This window comes from Marmota marmota, unplaced genomic scaffold, assembly GCF_001458135.2.
Source record: "Marmota marmota marmota unplaced genomic scaffold, marMar, whole genome shotgun sequence".
Lineage (NCBI taxonomy): Eukaryota > Metazoa > Chordata > Mammalia > Rodentia > Sciuridae > Marmota > Marmota marmota.
The window spans coordinates 10346364-10364819 of NW_026000057.1; the positions used below are offsets into that span (position 1 = coordinate 10346364).

The 18456-nt window shown below is 35.3% G+C and overlaps 1 protein-coding gene across 8 annotated transcripts in view; it reads left to right on the forward strand.

Annotated features, from left to right (window-relative positions):
- Positions 1–43: 43 nt before the first annotated feature.
- Positions 44–18456, forward strand: part of Arfip1 (ADP ribosylation factor interacting protein 1) — a 116020-nt gene continuing 97607 nt past the window's right edge. For 3 of the 8 annotated variants that reach the window (XM_015484484.2, XM_048813530.1, XM_015484487.2), the window contains exons 1-2: positions 61–326; positions 16654–16733. In XM_015484484.2, the coding sequence (XP_015339970.1) occupies positions 16656–16733 (78 nt within the window). In that variant the 5' untranslated portion in view covers positions 61–326; positions 16654–16655. Of the gene's footprint in view, positions 327–16653; positions 16734–18456 lie in introns of all 8 variants that reach the window. The other 5 variants (XM_048813527.1, XM_015484482.2, XM_048813528.1 and 2 more) reach the window with 5 other exon arrangements.

Consider the following 18456-nt stretch of genomic DNA (forward strand, 5'->3'; position numbering starts at 1 on the left):
GCCCGATTTAGGGAGAGAGAGGCCGTCCAGAGCTAAGGACAACACCACTTCCGGTCCTCTCACTTCCGGCTTCGCTGCTCTTGGTGCTGGTTCTGGAGGCTGGGTTGAGAGGTCGCTGGTCCGAGTGTCCTCGGCGGTTGGTCAGTGTGAGCCTGTGACAGCTGCAGTTGCTCCCCGCCCCCGAGGATCCGAGGTGCGTGGGGGAGGGGAAGAAGGAAAAGGTCCAGGTCGCGTTTCCGCTCACTTCTTGCTCGGGTTGAGGCGATTCCAGAGAGCAGCCGCAGGATAATCTTCTACTTGAGAGGTGCCGGGTTCCCAGCAGACAGGTGAGGGCGGTGCGGGCCCGCCGGGGAAGAGGCGGGGGGAAGGCGGGGGAAAGATGCTTTGAGGGCGGACACGTTGCCTCGGGCTTCACTTCTCCGGACTTTTCCCCGAGCACTTCTATCCTTAGTCTGTACACTATCTGGCCAGTATTCTGCCTTCGGTTTCGGCCCCGTGGTTCCTGCAGTCCTGCCGAGTGTATCCCAGAAACAGTCGCTTGAGGGAGCAGGACGGCCCTTTGGGTCGGCACCCTCGGTTTGCATGCAATGAGTGGAAGAGGGCTGCAGGGTCCAGATCGTGATGAAGTGTCGGAGTGGGCCACCTGCGGGCTTGGTGTCCAACTTTCATTTCTCTCCTCCCCTGTCTGCATTTCCCCACTTCCTCTCTCCAGTTGAGAGGAAGGGAGATAGTGATAGTCCCTTGGAGAGGTTCGCCTGGTAGTAGTGCAGGGAGGAGCCCTGCCCGTGGAAGTTCCAAGAGCTTGTGAGGACGTCCAAAGATTGCTGGAGTTTGAGAAAGGGACTTGTGGCTCTGTCTTCTGGTCCGTCCCTCTTTGCCCAGTTATTGCTGCTTACTTGTCTAGGAAAGGAAGTTTTTCTTTTGAACAGTTTTTAAACTCTAGACTTTTTCCTCTCTTTATTATTGCTTCCTTGGCTTTGTTGTTATCTTCCCCTTGAGCTCTTTGATCTCAAAAAAGTTTGTGCTTTACACTTCCAGCAGATCCTTTAACCACCCTTTTAGGATTTCTGTTTCTTGTCTCTATTTTCTCCCAGAGTATGCTTCCTCAGTTCTTAATGGGTAAGGAAACAATGGAAGATCTGCAGGACTTTTCAACGTGTGCTTTCACCTGGAAGGGTGTGTTCACGTTTGCCATTTAATTAACTTCGTTGACAGAAAGGTGCACCAGATTGGTTATGTTCTTCCAGCCCTTTATGGGTTACGTTTAGCCAGCTGCAGGGATTGGTCGTTTCATTACTGCTCTTTCAGAGTGAGTACAGTCAACTATATTTTAGTACTGTTTTAATCATACTTTTCTTCCGTTTTTGTTTTCCTTGTTCAACGTAACCAACGCCCTTTCCCAGCCATAAAGTCCAACACCATTATCTGGGAAAATGGACAATATTTCTATTCTAAATTTATTTTCTGGGTTAAGATCGCTTCCTCAGTTACTTTGGTTCCTTTTTAAATCAGTATATTAGTTTTCCTTAGTTTATGATTTGACTTGATTCTGAGCTATGAATTGAGGTCTGTGGATTTTCAGGGGTCTTCTTGGTCCCTGTCCTTGAAATCATATGCCAGGTTTTGTTTGAGTGACTTTTTCCAATCCCCCTCTGGAGTGAATGTCCATTCCTTATCTCAAATTCTCAAAAGAGATATATGTCTAAATAGATTAAAACCACTACTTAGTGACTTGCTGAAGTCAGTGAAAACACAGCTTTTGGTGGAGCTGTTATTTTCCCAAACAGTAAGTGGCTTGTTTGGGGCCAAGGTGAGTAGAATGCAGGGATTCCAACTTGATATTGAAATCTCCAAGTACTTCATAACTTCAGTGTGTCTACATTCCTTCCTAGACTTACAGAAGGAAGTGACACTGTCTATTTATTTAGTTCCTGCTTTGTGGTTTGAGGTTTCTAAGCACACTATAGCCAATGCTTTGGTGATCCAAGGGATGAATAAATTGATGTGCTTAGGTACACCTGAGTAAAAGATTTAAATTTTGGTTGTACTTTTCTTTCATTTCTTGTTTTTCCACTTCGTATTTACCTTGGGCTCTAGCTTTGCAAGGAAGAAAAAATAAGCTATTTCAGTGGTGTGGATCCTAAGCCTTTGTTATGTTGCTGCTTAACTTGACAAACTCTCTCCCTCCATACTATGTTAGATATTTTAATGATTGTTTCTTTCTTTTGAGTAAGTTAGAATCTTTCCAAACTCAAGTTTTAGAGTGCATACTTTCTGATTGATTGTCAAGTAAGTGTGTGTGTGTGTGTGTGTGTGTGTGTGTGTATGTTGCTTACCTTATGCATGCAAGGCAAGTATTCTACAACTGAGCTATATTCCCCAACCCATGAAGTGTTTTTTGATTGAAGGTTAAAGTTCTAAAAGTTTGAACCTTATTTCATATAATTTTAGAACTTGAGGAGTTATACAGCTTATCAGAATCTGTCTAACCAGTTTCTGGTTTTATTTTGCTCACAAAATAATCTTCCTTTTATATAGCATCCTAACTTGGAGAAGCAGTTAACATAACTTTGTAAAGAATGTTATGTTAAAATTAGTTTCTTTCTAAGGTAATGACAAATTCAGAAGGTAAATTATATCCAACACCATAGTGACAGTTACATTTGTTTTGCCTCCTGTGTGCCAGAATTTATGCTAAGTGCTTTACATGGTTATTTCATCTAATCCTCTTAGCAACTTTATAAGGGGACTAACCCTCCTGTTTTTATAGATGAAGAGACTGATACAAATGGCTAACTGGAGCTAAAATAATCTGTTCTGAATTACACTGATAGAGCCAGCATTTGATCCTAGGTGTCTGGCAGCACACTACTTTAGACAGCTACTATATTTCCATTACATTCTTTCAGGAATGAATTGGGGATATGTCACCTGATTTTCTGTCAGACATTAAGAAAAGGTCTTTTCTTTTATTGCTCTTTAGTGGATGAACAATTACTTGAATGTCCTACTGAAAAGTGTGACAAAAAGAAGTGAACTTGAACAGGGCTTATAGAGTGGTCATCTATAGGGTTTTCCCATGAAGATGGATATAAATCTATGGGTGTGTTGTGTTCCTTAATGACATACAGGGGTGGGAAATGTGAAAATAAGTTATAAATAATAACCTTTTTACATCAAAACCCATCTTTAAGCATAAACAAATTTCAGGATAGTTCCCTGCTTAATATATACCTTTCTCTTGGGGTAGAAAAAGGTATATATTAAGCAGGGAACCTAAGGTAATATACCTATAGATGAACAGACTAAAAAAGTGAGTTATTTCCACATACTTTGGAAGATAATGACTTAAGGTCCATGATAATCTAAAAGATATATGCCAACATTACTTCTGGGATGTATGAAAAAGGCTTTATAAAACAAAGGATCTAACATGGTTTCTACTACATTTACATAGTCATAGAAGCCACTTAATATCTCTATCAGATTCTCAACTATTTTCTCTGAGACAAAAGTATATGTATGTATTTTTTCCTCTTTATTTTCTGTTCTTTCTCCTACCTCTCATTCCCCTCTCCTCTATCTCTTCTAAACCTTTGTCTTAAGATGGTCATAGGCAAGTGTTGCTTAGTTCTGTTAGCAGTTGACTCCTAAAAAGGAACATATGATCTTTTTATAAACTATTTTCCCCCTCACAAACATACTTTTTTAAAAAAAAAATTATTCTAATTTATTATACATGATGGCAGAATGCCAATCATTTCATATTACACATATAGAGCACAATTTTTCAGGTCACTGATACAAACATACTATTTAAGTGAATACTGTTCTTCTGAGAAGCAATCTGCTTTGAAAGCCACTTCTGATACTACTGTTAACTCATATTGAGACATATGGTAAAGTTCTTTTCTACCTTTGTCACTTCACCTTAGTCACCAGAGTCTGAATAACTGGGTATTGGGCTTTGTTTGTTTGTTTTGGTGGTACTGGGAATAGAATCCAGAATCTTGTGCATGTTGGGGAAATTCTTTACCACTGAACTACATCCCTAGCCCGCAGTGATTCAGTATTTGGAAGAAATCATATCTCTTCTCAAAAGACAAAGATTTGTTACCAAAACTAAATTTTTAGAATGTTTCAGGCTTTGAAGGTAGTTGTAAAACTAGTAATTGCTCAGTTCTTTTGTGAAAATACAGTTTTAGCATTGCTATTTTCTGAACTAAGAGTTTTTGTTTGGTTTCATTTTTATCTTCTATTGCTTTGAACTAGCAGCAATAGATGTTCATGATTGATTTTCTTTAATCCTTTGGGGAGCAATAACAGATTTTGGAGCGGTACTGTAAGAGCAACAGAGTTGTGAGTGAGGCCTAAAATCATTCAGAGTGGAAAGTCGGTTGGTCAAGCCCCATTTCTGCTAGCATGAGATAGAATTCTAGAGCAAAGGTTTCCAAACTTTTCTGCATCATAGCACACATACAAAATTATTTACATTTGTGATGTCTGTAGCAAGGCCCTCCCTAGCTTTCTGAAAGTTTTGGGGGATAAAACAGTGGGACAGTATTTTAACACATCTGTAATACATTCTTGGCATGTTGCTTGGAAAGTTTGCACTAGAGAAGAAAATGTTACTCCATGTTTAATACCTTTGTTTGTTTAGCATGTAATAATTTATAAAACACTTTCATATATGTTCTATTTTTATTCCAGCCATGTCATTTAGTGGAACGAATACCATAGCCACATTAGAAATGAAGAAATTGAGATTTAGGTAAAGTGCTTTGTATAAGATCAATGGATCAAGAATTCACGTGCTAGGTAGAAAGAATCCTTAGGGGTTCAGGAAGGGACCTTTAATCTCTAAGATGGCCAGGACCCTATCTGCTTTGATTGTTATTTCCATTTTCTGAGTCAGTTTCCAGGCACCTAGAGCTCCATAATAGTTATCATTTATTGAGTGCTACTCTGGCTTTCTAAATCCTGTAGTGATTAAATAATTCCAGGACATTGAGAGTGGTGATCAAGTTCCAGTTAAAGTGTGTGTCATTGATGGCAGGGGATGGTGGTGGTGCTGGTAAAGGAAATGGTAAAGTGGACTGTCAAGGGCTTATCTTCACAGTTTTGAGATGATGGCAGTTTAGCAGGATTTCCAAGTTTTTTGAGTAAAAGTGGATTGATTAAAAGAGAAATGTAGTAAAATTCAAAGAAAGTAACTTGGGCCATTGGGCCATTAGTGTTTAGGTAATTCTAACAAAAGGATTAAAAATGTAGATCATCTTAATATATGGCTAAATGTTAATTGTAGACTATTTCTCCTGTTGTTTTTTTCTTTTTCTTTTCTCTTTTTTTTATTGGTGGTAACTGGAACCAGTGCTTTCTGTGTGCTAAGCATATGTTCCACCACTGAGCTACATCTCCAGCACTAGATTATTTCTTAAAGATGGGCTTATAGATGATTTTTATTTTTCTCTTTCTTACTTTCTACTTTTATATACAGCATTTGATTACTTTTAAAATTAAAAATAAAAATGAAAGTACTATATACTCTGTGTTCTTTTGGTGCTGGGGATCAAACCCAGGACCTTGTGCATGCTAGGCAACACTCTACTGCTGAACTTCATCCCCCGCCCCTATACTGTATGTTCTTGAAAGAAAAATTCTAATCACAGATAGAATAAAAGTTTCCTCTACTCCCCAGTCCCTCTAACCCTCATGTCTCTTCCCAATTAATTTGAGAAGAAGATGAAATATATGAGGAAGCCCTAAACCTGCTCTAATATGATAGTAACTAGCCACATGTGGCTGTTTAAATTAGTTGAAATAAAATAAAATTAAAAATTCAGTTCCTTAGTTGCACCAGCCACATTTCAGTGCTCAGTAGCTGCCTCGTGGCTGCTTTATTGGACAATGCAGGTTTGGAACATTACCAAAAACATTTGCCAGCCTGCTAAAACTTTAAAATGCTATATGTTCCTGACATAATTATTATATTATTGAAGTAAGATTTTGAAAATCCCTGTGTTCTCCATGGTGCCTAGCAGTTTTTGTTTTAGCTGATGAAATATTATTGCCATGTTCTCTCTCAGCTTTTTAACTAAATCCAGATGGCCAAAGTCTAAGTCTAATGTTTTTCTTGGATACATGGGGATTATAGTTAGCTGCTTTTCTAGGATAAAGATGTCAGCTTTTCTCAGGACTTGAGTGTTTTCTCTCTTGAGCTCTAGATCTATATATCTTGTTGTCTGATTGACAACTTCTTAAATATCTTAAAGGTATCTCAAATCTAGTATGTATCAAACTAAACTGATTTCCCTTCCTTCTTCTCCAACCCCCCAAACACTTGTCCTCTTTTCTTATTCCTTTTTTTTAAGTGAAAGATGCCATTATATTTTCATTTTATAATCAAGAAAATTAGGAGTGATGCTTATATCCCTTTCCCTGAGACATCAAATGAGTCTACAGGTTTTATTAATCTTACTTTCTAAATGTCATTTGAATCTATTCCTATTCCCACTAACACCACTTTAGCTTGTTACCATTATCTTGACTGAAATTTCAGTAGCCTCTTGGCTACTTTTGGCTCTTCTTTAATCTGTTATCCATCCTGAAGGCACAATAATTAACTTTGAAATATGTCTGATTTTCATTCTCTTCCTCAATTGTTCTACGGCTTTCCATTGCTTCTAGAGTAAAAATGAAACTCCTTAACAGTGCATAGTTCCCCAGCCTCACGAGTGCCATGTTCTGCCTAACTCCCCACTTCACCCATGCTGGCCTAGGTTAGTCCTTTGTATTTTGTTAGCTCCCTCCTGTTTTTGCACGGTTTTTGCACATGCTTTTCTCTTTGTCTGGACCATTCCTTTTTTTCTTTCACTTCACTTGTTAACTCCTGGTCATGCCAGTTTCACATCTTAGCTAAAGTTTTGCTTCTTTAGGGAATATTCTAACCTCCTAGATAAGGTAATAACATCATACATTTCCAAAGCTACAAATGACATTTATTTATTTGATTATAAGGTTGCCTTTCTCTTCAGTGGCCTATAAACCCTATGAAGGTAGGAACAATATCTAAATATCTAGTTGTCCTTTTTTCACCCGTTTTTGGATTCCTAAGACCTAGGTCAGGACCTGACCCCTAAATATCAATTCATTAATTTTCTAAGTTGATGTTGTAAAGATTTCAGCAAATGGAGTTTTGTAATATAAGATTTTTAAAAAATATTTATTTTTTAGTTTTTAGGTGGACACAATATCTTTATTTTATTTTTTTGTGTGGTGTTGAGGATCGAACCCAGCGCCCCGCGCATGCCAGGCTAGTGCGCTACCACTTGAGCCACACATCCCCAGCCCGGTAATATAAGATTTTGAATATGAATTTTTATAAACATAGTCATTAAAATAGTAGAAGCTAGCTGGATACTGTGGCACATGCCTGTAATCCCAGCAACTTGGGAGGCTGATGCAGGAAGATTGAAAGGTCGAGACCAGCATGGGCAACTTAGTGGGACCCTGCCTCAAAATGCAAAATAAAAAGGGTTGGGCCGGGCATGGTGGCGCATGCCTGTAATCCCAGTGGCTCTGGAGGCTGAGGCAGGAGGATCAAAAATTCAGAGCCAGCCTCAGCAATTTAGTGAGGCCCTGAGCAACTGAGCAAGACTGTCTCAAAAAATGTGATTCAGTGGTTAAATGCCACTGGGTTCAATCCCCAATACAAAAAAAAAAAAGGTGTGAGGAAAGGGTTTGGGGTTGAAACCCCCAGTACCAAAAAATAAAAGAGTTAAATTGCCAACTAGCTTTTCAAATATGCGGAACCAGATTATTAATAGTTATATAAAATATAACATGTTCTTTGATTATTTATAGTAAGTTTTTATTTTTAGATGGTTTTAAATTTAACAGATTTATTGTGAATATAGTATAGAGGTTGTATGTATCCCATACCTTTTATGAACATATTCATTAATAAATTTGTTAATAAATATACTTACTAAATAATATTATATTATTGACATATAATTATGTTTCCTATTTTAACATTATTAACACATTTCATTATTATGATATATTTGTTATAATTAATGAACCAATATTAACACATTATTGTTAACTAAATCTGTATTTTATTCACATTGCCTTAGTTTTTCCCTCATATCCTTTTTCTGTTCCAAGATCCCGTCTAGGGTAGTATAATCTATTTAGTTGTCATGTGTTCTTTTGGTTTGACAGTTTATCTTGTGTCCTTGTTTTAGACAGGTTTGAAGATTATGAGTCAGATATTTGTATACTTTCCCTCAACTGGGATTTATTTGATGTTTTTCTCATGATGAGACTGATGAATGTGTTTTGGGGAAAAAGACCACAGTGCCATTTCCATCATGTATTGAGAGTATCCTACTGTCAGTACTCTTCAGCAGTGCTGATGTCAAACCTTGAACACTTGGCTTGTCACGTTTATCCACTATGAAATTACTGTTTTTCCCTCTCCTTTGTATATTGTACTTCTTGGAAGAGAATCTCTTAGTGAAGTACACAATTGGAGAATGGGAATTATGTTCTATTTCCTTAGGGTCAAGTATTTATGTAAACTTTTGGGAAATATTCCATAAGGGAAACTTATCTCTTCTTCCCATTTATTAATTTATTCATTTGAATCAGTATTGACTCAAGGATATTTATTTTGTACTCTGAGTTATAATCTGGTAGTACTTTATTTTTTTGCTCATATTGTTCTAGCTTTGGCCATTTGGAGTGCTTTTAGTTAATGCTACATTCCTGTGACATACCCCCATCATTGTGAGGTTTATGGTGATTTTCTTTTTGACTTTTGAACAATTTTTTTTTTTTTTTAAATTTTCCGACACTACAACATGCCCCAGGCTCATCTTGATGTATATTATCTGCCCCAGTCCTAGAATCAGCCATTTCTCCAAGGAGCCCTGGTTCCTTTTCTTAGAGAATGATTAGAAACCAATACCTGAGCTCTGTGTATGCTTATTACTACTGAGATGTCATTGTTTCTAGGCCCTCACATCAGATAGAACAAGGAAATATATGGTTGTATACTAATTGATGTATATGCACATTGTATGTAATAATCTGTATCTATTAAGTGATATTCAGGGTATTTACTATGAATTTTTTCCATTGAAAAAAAAATTATCTGTGGGGCTGGGATTGTGGCTCAGCGGTAGAGCATTTGCCTAGCATGTGCGAGGGCCTGGGTTCAATCCTCAGCACCACATAAAAATAAATAAATAAAATAAAGGTATTGTGTCCAACTACAACTGAGAAATAAATATTTTAAAAAATTATCTATGAATTTTGAATGAATTTATTTGGTATGGTTTTGATAATTTTCTAACAAAGTAACTCTCCAATTATTCATTGCTAAGGGAGAAAAACAATTCATACTTATAATACCCAATAATGGGTAACCTATTTGGTCTTTGAGTGAATTCAGTTATAATAAACACTAAAAACAGTGGTACTCTTTGGGTTGGCTTCACTGCTTATATTCTGGAACTCAGCTGGCCATGTGTGAAGAATGCAGCCACCATTCACTGTATAATTTAGTTTATTTACAGCCAGTTTTCCTTTCAGAGAGCAATTTAGTTTTGTTGTGGTCCTGGGGATTGAACCCAGGGGTGTGTAACTGCTAAGCCACATTCCCAGCCCTTTTTTAATATTATTTTGAGACAGGGTCTCCCTGAGTTGCTAAGTGCCTCTCTTAGTTGGGATTACAGGCGTGGAGAGTCTTATCGTTTTACTTCTTAATAGTTTCTCTGTAACACAGTCTGAAGGAGGAAAAGAAAAAGTCTTCTCCAAAGAGTTAATTTTGTTACTTGGTTAGAAATTGATTATGATGGTGGAGATGGGCATAATTGAATATGTTAGATTGACTGCTAAATTATTTCTCTTTACTAAATGTAATTAAGAATTAACTGTATTTGGTCCAAGTATCTGAATTTATCTTATGTGTTTATCTTTTTTGGGTTTTCCCCGCTTTCTTTTATTTTTTGGAGATGGGGATTGAACCCAGGGATTTGTGTTTGCAAGCACTTTACCATGAGCTATATCCCAGCCCTTTTGTGTTAATCTTAATAAGCAATTTGAACTATAGGACTTGTAGATGTCTGTCAAAACAGCTTTTGTAGTTACCATAGTTATAGTAATTAATATAAACACAGAAACATGAGGTGATTCTGTATTATCTTATTTCTTTTTATTTGGTTATTCTGTTTATGAAAGGAAATGTAATATGCTTTGAACGTACTACATGGTAAGCCATTTTCAGTCCACTATCATTTGAATTGGACAGTAGGGAAAGTATTTTTTTCTTTTAGGAGAGCTGTCATTATAGAAAACAAAATTATTTTAAGTTGTTTTGATGAAACGGAAGACTTCTGTATTTTGGATATTGTTTTCAACTCTAAACGTGTTTTTTTAATTTGAGTCATTATATATTTTAATTCTAATTTTTTTGCTGTAAAAGTAAGTTCAACTTGAAAATTAATATTGAATTATGAAATCAAAACAAACCTTACTATTCTCTTACCATTTATTCATGAATGAGAAAGGGTAGACATATTCTAATAGATTCTATTGAGAATGAGAGAGATAGAGCCACTTTCTTTAATCTTTAGCATGGTAACCAGACTCCGGAATGTCACAGAACAGTCAAAGAAGCTCAGCAAGATTAGATCAAAGCAAGCCTGTCTTGCTACTTTCAGCTCAGTGTTCTGTATTTAACCTTGACTCACCAATTGGAACTCCTTCATTCCATATGTTGTTGTTATTTATAGTACTTCTCAAACTTTTTTTTTTAACTATTCAAAGAATAACTCAAGACATTTCTGTGAAGATTTATTACAAAAAAAAATCAGTAAATTTCTCTGAAGACTTATGTGTATTGTTTTGTACAAGTGAATTTTGCTTTAGCTTCCTTAACATACTTATTTTACTAAATTCATATTCCAGTGTGATCTGCCATGTTTTTCCTGTTTATATCTGCCTCCCTGTGTCTTGGGCATACTATTTTAGACCTAATGGTATGTGAGTACTTAAATTATGATTTCTGTTCAACAACTCTCATCCCATAGATATTTTAGTATCAGACTGCTGAGTCTTTGAACTCAGCGGCATCATTGACTGTACATGGAGTGGGTTTTTGTTTTTGTCTTTTGTTTCATCTTATGCTCTTATCTCTGGGGATCTGGCAGAATTCATGCCTCCTGCTTTCTTCCCAGGGTTCTAAGGCCCTAAATGCATTTAAGAGTTATAGGGTATAGAATTCTCCCTCATTAAAAGTTCTTATATGTTTTCCCTCTGGATAGACCTACTCTATTCAGCTTACAAAATTGAAAGATGATTTTTCATAGTAAAATCAAAACAGCCCCAGTTTGATGACTTATAAACTTCAGGTGATACTATGTATACATCTTTACAGAAGCTAATTAGTAATTTTCTTTGTAGGCTTTTCTCCTTATGCTCATTGTTTCACCAATACCTCTGCTAATTATAGAAGATGAACCCTGGAAATGACTTAATGACATTTTTGGCTTCCAATATAACTGCCTGTGGGGCTTAAATATAAGTGGTAGTTTTATAGTAGTAATTAATTTTTTTTGTTTTAAAGATAACTGAACTCATATAAATATCAGAAAATATATATCTTTGAGAAGGGACATTGCTGGAGATTGAACCCTGGTCCCTGCTTTTACTAAGCAAGTGCTCAGCCACTGAGCTATAACCCTAAAATGTATACCTTAAACAGCACAAATTACAAGTCATTAACTTTTAAATCTTTTCACTCTTATTTCTGTTAGTCATCAAACTTATAAACAAACATATCTTTACAAAATAATTGTAAAGTAATTCAGAGCATTTAAAATATTAATAATGTAAGATCTAGTATATTTCCTTGAAATTCTTGGAAATTTTTTTTCCTCCTCCTTTTCTTTTCCATTTATTTATTTATTTATTTAAATGCTAGGGATCCAACCCAAGCTTTGCATATACTCTGGTAAGCGCTCTACTAATAAGCCACATCACAAGCCAGTTTTCAGTTTTGTGCTGTTTCCCTGTCTGCCTCAAGTTATTTGGTTTTTCCTAGAGCTATTTTCCTAATTGGTATTACTTTAAAATTAGGGAGCGGATGATAAATTCTATTTTAAAAGAAAGTAGAAGATTGCAAAAATGAACTGCCTTAATGTTCTTTTTTTTGACATTCTACTCTTCACTATCTCTACAGATTCCTTCCTCTTTTGAGGCAAGATACCACAGTCAAAGAGATTGCCACCTTTTATCTAAGGGTAATTCCTTTACCTTTGCTCAAAATTTTTTGTTATTTTAAAAATATTAATCTAATTTTAAATAGAACATTTACAGAAAGTACAGATAATTCTTCCCAGGGGCCTTAGACAACTAAGTGCATTTAGAGTTGTAGGGTATAGAATTCTCACTCATTGAAAGTTTCCTCACCCCATTTCCCCTGATGCTGATATCTTACATAACTGTAATTATCAAGAGTAGGAAGTAACATTGGTATAATATTATTCATTAAACTGCAGACCTTATTAGAATTAAACCAAATTTTCAACTACTCCCTTTTTCTGTTCCAGGATTTTATCCAGGAACTCATATTGAATTTAGTAATTTCTCCATTGTCTTCTTTAATTTGTAAGTTTCTTATTCTGTCTTTGTCTTACACGAACATGATACTTTTGAAGAGAATAGATCAGTTAATTTTTAGCATGTCTCTTAATTTGTGTTTGTACAGTGTTTTCATATGAAAACATTTTAGCATTTACTGAGTGGATCTTGTCAGCAACATTTGTGATCTGATAATGATTCTGTTTGCTCTTATTTCCTTTCTATATTTTAATTGAGGTTCCTTTGTAAGGAAGAGTCACTTTTTCTCCTGTTTACTTGTTTATGTCATTATGGACACCTTAATGCTTGTTCTGTGTTTTTAAATTCAGTGCTATCCTTTATTGCTCAGTTTCTTTTTTTTTTAAGTATATTTTTAGTTGTGGATGAACACCATACTTTTATTTTTATGTAGTGCTGAGGATTGAACCCAGTGCCTCATGCATGCTGGGCAAGTGCTGTATCACTAAGCCACAACTCCAGCCTCAAATTTTGTTGTTCAGTTTCTTAAGAACTACTGGCTCCTGTGTTCTTTGGACAACCCCTCATCCTTTTTGTTTTCTTTTAGAGTTTTCTTAGTTTCTGACATAAGATGATGTTCCAGCCCATCTTGTATTTTCCTGCCTCAGTCTTAGAATCAGCTACTTTGTCTAAGAGCCTTGATTCTTTTTATTGAAGTATTTAGAAACCAAAATCTGGGCACCAGATACACTTATTGTCACTATACAGTCTTTGCTTCTAGGCTCCTTAGTGAACAGAGCTAGGAAAGTAAACAAATGCACATAAATATTTATGTGCATATATTACAAATATAATAAATACAAATTTATACTGATGTCTCTGATTCCAGTCCAACACCACAGAATTAATTTTAGCATTTCTTCTTTCTTTATTTATAACTTCTTTTTTTTAAACAAACATATCTTTTTTTTATACCTTTATTTTATTGATTTATTTTTATGTGGTGCTAAGGATCGAATCCAGTGCCTCACAAGTGTGAGACAAGCACTCTACCTCTGAGCCACAATCCCAGCCCTATTTATAACTTCTTTAACCCCAAGAAACCCATTTCTAATTTTCCTTATTTTTCTTCCCTTTCTTCTTTTGGTTATTCATTATAATACATTTAGTTAATTTGTTGGTGTCTCTGTACTATTTTGAGTTCCCACCCCATGCTGGCTGGTTTTAGCTGTTTGTTTTTTAATTAAAAACTTTTTTATAGTATATTTGAAAATTGCTATGGCTCTAACAGTCAGAATTAATTTGGGGCGGGAGGGTGGTACCAGGGATTGAAACTTGGGGCACTCAACCACTGAGCCACATCCCCAGCCCTATTTTGTATTTTATTTAGAGACAGGGTCTCACTGAGTTGCTTAGCACCTCACTTTTACTGAAGCTGGCTTTAAACTCATGATCCTCCTGCCTCAGCCTCCCAAGCCACTGGGATCATAGGTTTGCACCACTGTACCTGGCAGAATTAATTTTTAAAAAGAAAAAAATATGTGTCCAGAAATGTCACTTTTCCTTTTCCTCGGTTACCCTGTTCCTATTCTCTTCATTTTCCTACATCTTTCTACCCCTTTCTTACCTGCCCTACCCAGAGCCTTGGATAGTACTGAACCTTATATGTACTAAATTTTTTCCTCTGTGTGTGTGTGTGTGTGTGTGTGTGAGAGAGAGAGAAAATTTAATTTGTAAATGAGGCACAGTAAGAGATTAATAGCAATAATCTCTTATTATACAATAGTCTGTTTTATAGACTATTGTAATAAAATAGACTAATAAAATGTACTATAATAAATGATATATGAATATGGTACCTTTATCTTTCAAAATATATTATTTTCACTTAAAGGAAGCACTTTATGGCATCTCTTTGGCATATTTGAATTGGTAGCAAGACTTGTGTATGGAGTCCTTTTTAAATAAAATAAGGGTTACTTGAACACCAACACTGTGGTACCACAACAGGCAATCTGATAACAGACATGTACTGAGTGACTGAATGATAGGCAGCATACACAGGACAGATACTGTATGTAGTGTGGCTATGCTACACAAAGGGATGATTCATCCTGAGTAGGATGGAGCAGGATGGTATGATATGTCATTACGTTCTTTATGATATCAGCAATTTAAAACTTAGGAATTATTTATTTTCTGGAAAATTTCATTTAAGTTTTCGGACTACAGTTGACTATAGAAAATGAAACTGGATAAGAGGGGACATGTCCTGGTAATCACTCCATATCATATGAAGATTGTCTTCTTTTTCTTTTCTTTTTTTTTTCCCTTTTACAGTTACACAGTTTAGATGTACCATAATTTTCAATCACTTTCCTATGTGTTGACGCCTTAGGCCATTTCTAATAATTTACAATTACAAAGAATGCTGCAATATATATGTATTTTTGTATCATTGGATGTGGTCATCTTGTTCAAGAATAGGGAATGTCTTTCCCTTTGCTCAAGTCTTCAGTGTTTTTCAGCCATGCTTAAACATTTTTTCCTCATATAAGTTTTATACATTGCTTACTTTGTTCCTAAGTATTTCATCTTCTTTTTTTTTTTTTTTTTTTTTTTTTTGTGTGTGTGTGTGTGTGTGTGGTGCTGGGGATTGAACCCATGGCCTTGTGCATGTGAGGCAAGCACTCTACCAACTGAGCTATATCCCCAGCCCCAGTATTTCATCATCTTGGTTGTTATTGTAAGTGAAATTTTCCCTGCCATTATGTCCCCTGAATATAGTTTTTGTATGAAGGCTTTTGATTTTTATGTGTTAATTTTGTATTTTGCTATTTCAATGAATTATTTTTTAGTTTTATCATTGATTCCTTGGGGTCTTTCAAGCATACTATCATATCCTCTGCAAAGAGAGATAATTTTACCTTTATCTATTTCCTTTGGGATTTCTCTTAACTAGTCAGATTGGTTAATACCTCTAATACAATGTGAATAGTAGTGGAGATTGTGGGCGTTTTTGTCTTATTCCTGATATTAGTGGAAATGCCTGTTTTATTTATTAATTGAGATAATGGTTGTAGAACTAAAGTGGATAAATATTTTATGTTGAGAAAGTATTTCTTAAATTCATATTTTCTTATTTTATTTTGAATAGGTGTTTTATTTTGTCAAATTTACTCCATCTCAGTGTTTGGAGAAAGCAATGTCCCCCTTTAGGTTTATGAATATAGTATCTATAATAGATTCCCTAATTGAACCAGTTCTATACTCCTGAGATAAATCCCACTTGGTCATGTTGTATTATTTTCTTAATGTCTTGAATTTTGTTTGAAAACAGTAAATTGTTCCCTCTAGTGTATTTCAGGAGTAAAAATTTGTTTCTTTGCATTATAGTACATAACTTTGCCTTATAATTTTTTATGTATGACTCCCTGATTAGAGTGAGATTGCTTTTAGAACCTGCAATAGATTTTACTCTTCTTTTCCCTTAGTGCCTAGCAGAGTTCTTCATATGTAGTTGATTTTCTCCCTATTGAGTAAATTAGAAGCAGAAATAGCTCATTAAACTTTTACTGAATAAAATCTGAGTTTTGTGTTACACTTAGACAATGAACAGTCACCACTGTTATTAATATTAAAGACCACTCTCCACCAGGGTAGGGAAGGTCTGAGTTCTGGTTTGGAATTTTGTTTTGTGTAGGCTACAGGTAATATTTTAACGTTAGACATCTTTGGATCTCAGTTTTTCCATCTGTCAAATCAGGTTGGCAGTCTTATCTTTTGAATTGTTTCATATCTAAGTGATTTTATGAAATTATTTGTAATCATTCTGTATAAGTGCTTTTTCCTGAATTTTTGTTTTTAGAATTATTTATTTCTTGTAATCCATAGATACTTTTATTATTGTAAATAATTTTGAAAAGCAAATTCTCACTACCAATAAATTAGTTATGCTATGGAATATTTGAAAGAATATCAGTGGGCTAATAAAGCTCTTTTAACTAAATGATTTAATATGTGCTTAACACATTTTACTTTTGGGTATGTCTGACTGCAGCAATGATACAACTACTCTTGGTGCATCTAAACCAGCCACAGAAGAAGTCAAGTCTAATTCTGAGGTGACTGGATGGTGTTATATTGTTTTGTAAAGTCAGTCCATCTCAATCAAGGTTTCAGACTAACTTAATTTGTTCAAACTTGTGCCACTCTATAAATAAACTCTTTTACACAAAGGCTAAGAGGAGGGAGAGGTTTCTTCATAATGGCAAGTAAGTCACACTTGCCTTCAGGCATCTGAAATTTTTAGACCACAGCTTGTCACATAATAATAAACATAAAAGCTGTATAAGTTCTTATTTAAAAAGGAAATGTGACAATTGCTATAAGTTACTCTTGAAATAATAGTTGTAGTAGGTTCATATTTTGCTCATCTATTCCCAAGAGCACTTTGGTTTGCTATGTGTCAGAATCCAGGTATAGTGTTTTTAAACCAAATTTCAGATTTGTTGAACCTGAGTGGTAGACAGTAGACCTTATGTAGTTTTTTTCTTCTGATAGAATCACCTGTAGAACTAAGAACCACTGTTCTAATTCATTAGACAAAGGAGAAATATTATGAAATATTAATTTTATATTGAATTCAAGTCAAATAGAATGTGAAACATAGTCATAATTGCCTATTATATTTGTAGTGCTTAAATATTTTACCACGTAGCACTTTCATGGTGTCCCACATTGACTCTTAGAATAACTCACTGTAATTCATTTAGGTAAGTAGAACAGCTGTTATTTTTGTTGTTGTTGTTGTTGTTGTTGTTGAACAAATTTAACTTTCAGAGCAGTGGTGACTGATCTAGAGGAATGGATGAGGGTAGCTTTCAACATGGGGCCTTCTGACTTCAGCTGTGTTTCTTACCAATTTGTAACTTATATAGCTAGTGATGTACTAGGCGCATTATTGCTTTATTTGAGCAAGATACTGCCTATGTGACAAACCTCAGTGAGGAATTTAGCACCAAGTAATTTACTTTTAGTCTGAAAATCAAAGATAAGTTCTTTTTGGCAAGTATGTATTATTTGTAGACAATTCAGAATTCTTTGTAATTTATGACGACTTGGCTGTTTATCATTTGGAAAAGCAGTGTTGTTAGATGTATGTAATCCTGAGAAAGTAGAGAATTATGTGTACTTATTTGTCTTACTTCACAGATTTCATTTTCAGTGACCCAATCTCTGAATCTGTATTCTTGAGAGATGATCAGGGGGAAAGTTTGTTTGTGAGCTACAGGAAAGAGTGGCAGCACAGCCAGTGACAGGACTCATAATTTATAATAAATAATAATAAGTGCAAGTATTCTGTTTATGTGACTTTTGTTTGTGTGAATGTTCCTCTGATAAATGTTAAACTAGAAATTCCCTGCTTGGCAGAGAGTGAGGTTTGGGTAACAGTGGTCTGAAGGAAACCACTGCAAATTAATGAATTGTTCAAATTTGTCTATAAGTTAACATAAAATCCATGTTAGGCATTCCCTCTGTGTGTGTATGTGTTTTAATTTTTTTAACTTATAGATGGACACAATACTTTTATTTATTTATTTATGTTTAATTTTATGTGGTGCTGAGGATCGAACCTAGTACCTCATTCATGCTAGGCAAGTGCTCTACCACTGAGCTACAACCCCAGCCCATTCCCTGTGTTTTTAACTATACCCAAATATGTCATGTCCAAAGGGAATGCTATAATAATAATAATAATAGTAATAATAGCAGACCAGGTATGTAAGTATAAGCTGAATCTGTGCCCCAATTTAAAGCATTATAGGAGTGTATAATTAACCAAAG